This window comes from Ziziphus jujuba, chromosome 1 (genome assembly GCF_031755915.1).
Source record: "Ziziphus jujuba cultivar Dongzao chromosome 1, ASM3175591v1".
Taxonomy (NCBI): Eukaryota; Viridiplantae; Streptophyta; class Magnoliopsida; order Rosales; family Rhamnaceae; genus Ziziphus; species Ziziphus jujuba.
In genome coordinates this window covers 41,921,853-41,925,340 of record NC_083379.1, presented here as the reverse complement: position 1 = coordinate 41,925,340, position 3,488 = coordinate 41,921,853, and the positions used below count along the sequence as shown (strand labels likewise).

The window sequence follows — 3,488 nt, the reverse complement described above, 5'->3', positions numbered from 1 at the left end:
ATATTCTAAATATTAATTCTATGCTAAATTGATACTTAATAACTAATTACGAATAATACCTTTATAACTAATTACCGATAATTAATTTTTATAATGTGAATAGTACACAAGACAAAATAACAAATATGTAAAGGAGTCGTAGTAGGGCTAGTAGACAGGTAGAGAAATTATAAAAGGCCAATGGCCCAATAATTCTCAAAAGTGTCAGTTAACATGTGCACGTCATATGTAAATTTACGGAACGATGCTCCTAGAATATAGAGACAGGGCAAGTCTGTAACTTCTCCTTCACCAAAAAAAATAATATCTGTACCTTCTCCAAAGACGTAGGATACATTAATAAAGAGAACGTTTTCCATATGCAAGTTGGAGCGTAGTATTGACTGGATTTTTTTCAACCAACATTCAAGGAGACTCAGAAAGTTAGGTCCATATGAAAAAACCAAAAAAATAAAAATAAAAATAAAAAATGCATATATATATATATATATATTCATATGTATGCAGCCCTAGAAGATTTAAGTCGCTGCTCTAGAAGGGCAGGTGAACGCATTCCATTTGCCTGTTGAATTTTATTAATATTTAAATAAATAAAAAAACATATCAAATATGTCAAAGTGAAGAATCATGTTTCATATTTAATTATTTTTTAAATATATATATATATATATATATATTTGCGTCAGCTTTATTATTTGAAACTGTTAGGCAAAACGATGGTCCCCATTTTGCACATGCAGTGCAACCTAAACACTTTCAGAACAATTGGGACTTTTTTTTTTTTTTAACCATTTTTTTTAATTTTCAATTTGATTTTTAGAGTAAAAATTGAAATGAAACTAACTTGATGATAGAAATTGTGTGGGGTTGCTTAAAGATCTTAGGATGCTTGTAGTATATATAGGAAACAACTAGAAGACCTAAAACTTCAGAATAAAGACTTTGCTTCACTCTCTCTCTCTCTCTCTCTCAGTCTTAAAACAAAATTAGAAAACCAGTAGAGAGAGAGAGTGATGGGAAGGAGTCCTTGTTGTTCAAAGGAAGGCTTAAATAGAGGAGCATGGACCGCTATGGAAGACAAAATTCTCACTGACCACATTCGAATCTATGGTGAAGGCAAATGGAGAAACCTTCCCAAAAGAGCAGGTTAGTTATACTGATCTACATATATATATATAGAGAGAGAGAGAGCTAATTTCATCTTTTTATTATTTCCTGCCTTCTTTTTCTCCATACACTATGGTGATAATATGGTAACCGTGCAAGCCCACTACTGTAAGTCACTATAGTAGGACTAATTAAGTAAGAAATTAAAAATGGTTTATATATATATATATATATTCAGGGTTAAAGCGATGTGGGAAAAGTTGCCGGCTACGATGGTTGAATTATCTTCGCCCTGATATAAAGAGAGGAAACATTAGCCGTGATGAAGAGGAGCTAATTATCAGACTTCACAAACTCTTGGGCAACAGGTTTAATTTATAATTAATTTAATTATGTATTAAATATTCGCTTAGTTTTATTATTATCATTATCACTTAGTTCTACTGTATTTTATATTATTCTATATGTGTGTATAATGCAGATGGTCTTTGATAGCTGGGCGGCTTCCAGGCCGAACAGACAATGAAATCAAGAATTATTGGAACACAAATATTGGGAAGAAAATTAAAGGTAATAATTCAAGTTATACGACATGTCGTAACGAAAAGGCAAAAATCTCGCCTCAAACTGTGAGACACTCAACTATCCAGCCGTCAAAAGGGTCCAATTCAATTAATTCACATGTGGTGCGCACCAAGGCATCAAGGTGCACCAAAGCAGTACTCGTCCCCCATCATTTTCCAAAACTTAATCAAATTGACAATCATGATCATGATGACACTAATGGTAAACCAGCACCAGTATTTCCACCACCATGTGTGGATATTGACCAAGCCAACCACGATCAAGGGGTGGTGGACCTTCAACCCAGCTCATTGGCACTCCTTTCAGATGAAAATAACTCCTCGGAATTCATGATGGATTTTGAGTTGGATGAGAATTTCCTCTCGGACTTTCCCAGCAATATTGATTTCTTGCACCTAACTTATAATTTGGATAATGGAGGAGAAGATGATAATAATATCGATATTGCTACGACTAGTAGTGAATTTGAGACAGGTCAATCATCGTCTCCAAAATCTGATCATCATCAAAACCTTTTGTTTTCCCAAGATCATATGCTGTATGAGGTGGATTTAGAGTCCACGACTTCTGTAGTTGACCCTCATGTATTCGATTGGCTGCAAGACTAATCAATTTAAGGTCATAATATTATTGTACCAAAACATAATGTTGCGTGTAATCATGTCTAAATAATAAAATCCGTGCCACTCTCATGTCTTTGTGATGTTGACTATGATGTTTAATTTCTTGAAAAATGAGTCACTTTTTATGTTTATACACTTTATTGTATCTTGGATTAAAATTCTTCACCATCTCTGTATAGCTAAATTGCTATATCTATTTTGCTGATTATAATAATTAAACTAGAAGCATTTTTAATGATTTTGTCTAAATATTTTATCAAACTAATAAAATATGAAAAAAATAAAAAATGTCAAACTAGTTATTTACTTTTAAAAGTTTTATTTAAACATTATAAAAAAAAAATTTAGAAGTAAAATTTTCTTCAAAAGTTTTTTTTTAAATTTAATAAAATATATGTAATTAATTAATAATCATAAATATTCTTCCGCTGTGTATATAATTTCTCTTTTTAATTTAATTACTTTTTTATTCAGCTTTGAGAATTACTTAGTCTTGTAGTTGATATGAAACAAAATCTCTTCCCCTTTTGGTTTAATATCCTATTTTTGTATGTGGGAGAGGGCACATTAAATTAGTCAATACAATACTTTCTTTAAATAGATTCATTTAATTTGGAGGCAGTATATAACATCTCATTTGCCAGTCTTTTTTTATATAATCTAAATCCATATATAAAAGAGTTTTCTTTTATACAGAAATACTGAATTAAGAGGTTGACATATTAAACATAAATCTCAATAGGAAAGAATTTATGACCAAGATTATTATTGTTAAGCAAATGAACAAAAATTAATGCTGTTCAAATTTCGTTTCAGAAATTGAACTCTTTCACTGTCAATACTAGTGGTGAACAAAACATTGGATCGTTGTCGAGAATTATTAATGATGTAAGCATAGAAAGACCTTTTTTATTTTTTTATTTTTATTTTGGGTGGAAAGCAGAGAAAGACTTCACAAAAGAGTGGTAATCAATTCGTCATTTCGAAATTAAATGGGAAATATATGTACAAATTTGGCCTAATTTTGCAATATTATTAAATTTTATAAACCCGCTTGAAATAGTCAGTGCAACAAACTAATTTAGAATGTATATATATATATATATAACAGTCCATGTTAATTTTATTTTATTAAACTAAAATTTATTCTTGATAATTATTGTATCATAGAAA

At 30.4% G+C, this 3,488-nt stretch overlaps 1 protein-coding gene across 1 annotated transcript; it reads left to right on the top strand.

The window, feature by feature from the left end:
- The first annotated feature begins 920 nt into the window (after nucleotides 1–920).
- On the top strand, nucleotides 921–2,390 carry LOC107403286 (transcription factor MYB1). Its single transcript, XM_016010160.4, has 3 exons — nucleotides 921–1,146; nucleotides 1,346–1,475; nucleotides 1,589–2,390. The coding sequence occupies exons 1-3, from the start codon at nucleotides 1,014–1,016 to the stop codon at nucleotides 2,298–2,300; spliced, it is 975 nt and encodes a 324-aa protein (XP_015865646.2). The 5' UTR covers nucleotides 921–1,013; the 3' UTR covers nucleotides 2,301–2,390.
- The last annotated feature ends 1,098 nt before the right edge of the window (nucleotides 2,391–3,488 follow it).

Coding starts and splice junctions, on each gene's coding strand:
- LOC107403286 (XM_016010160.4), top strand. CDS start 1,014: ATGGGAAGGAGTCCTTGTTGTTCAAAGGAAGGCTTAAATAGAGGAGCA. Junction 1,147..1,345: donor AAACCTTCCCAAAAGAGCAG/GTTAGTTATACT, acceptor ATATATATTCAG/GGTTAAAGCGATGTGGGAAA. Junction 1,476..1,588: donor CACAAACTCTTGGGCAACAG/GTTTAATTTATA, acceptor TGTATAATGCAG/ATGGTCTTTGATAGCTGGGC.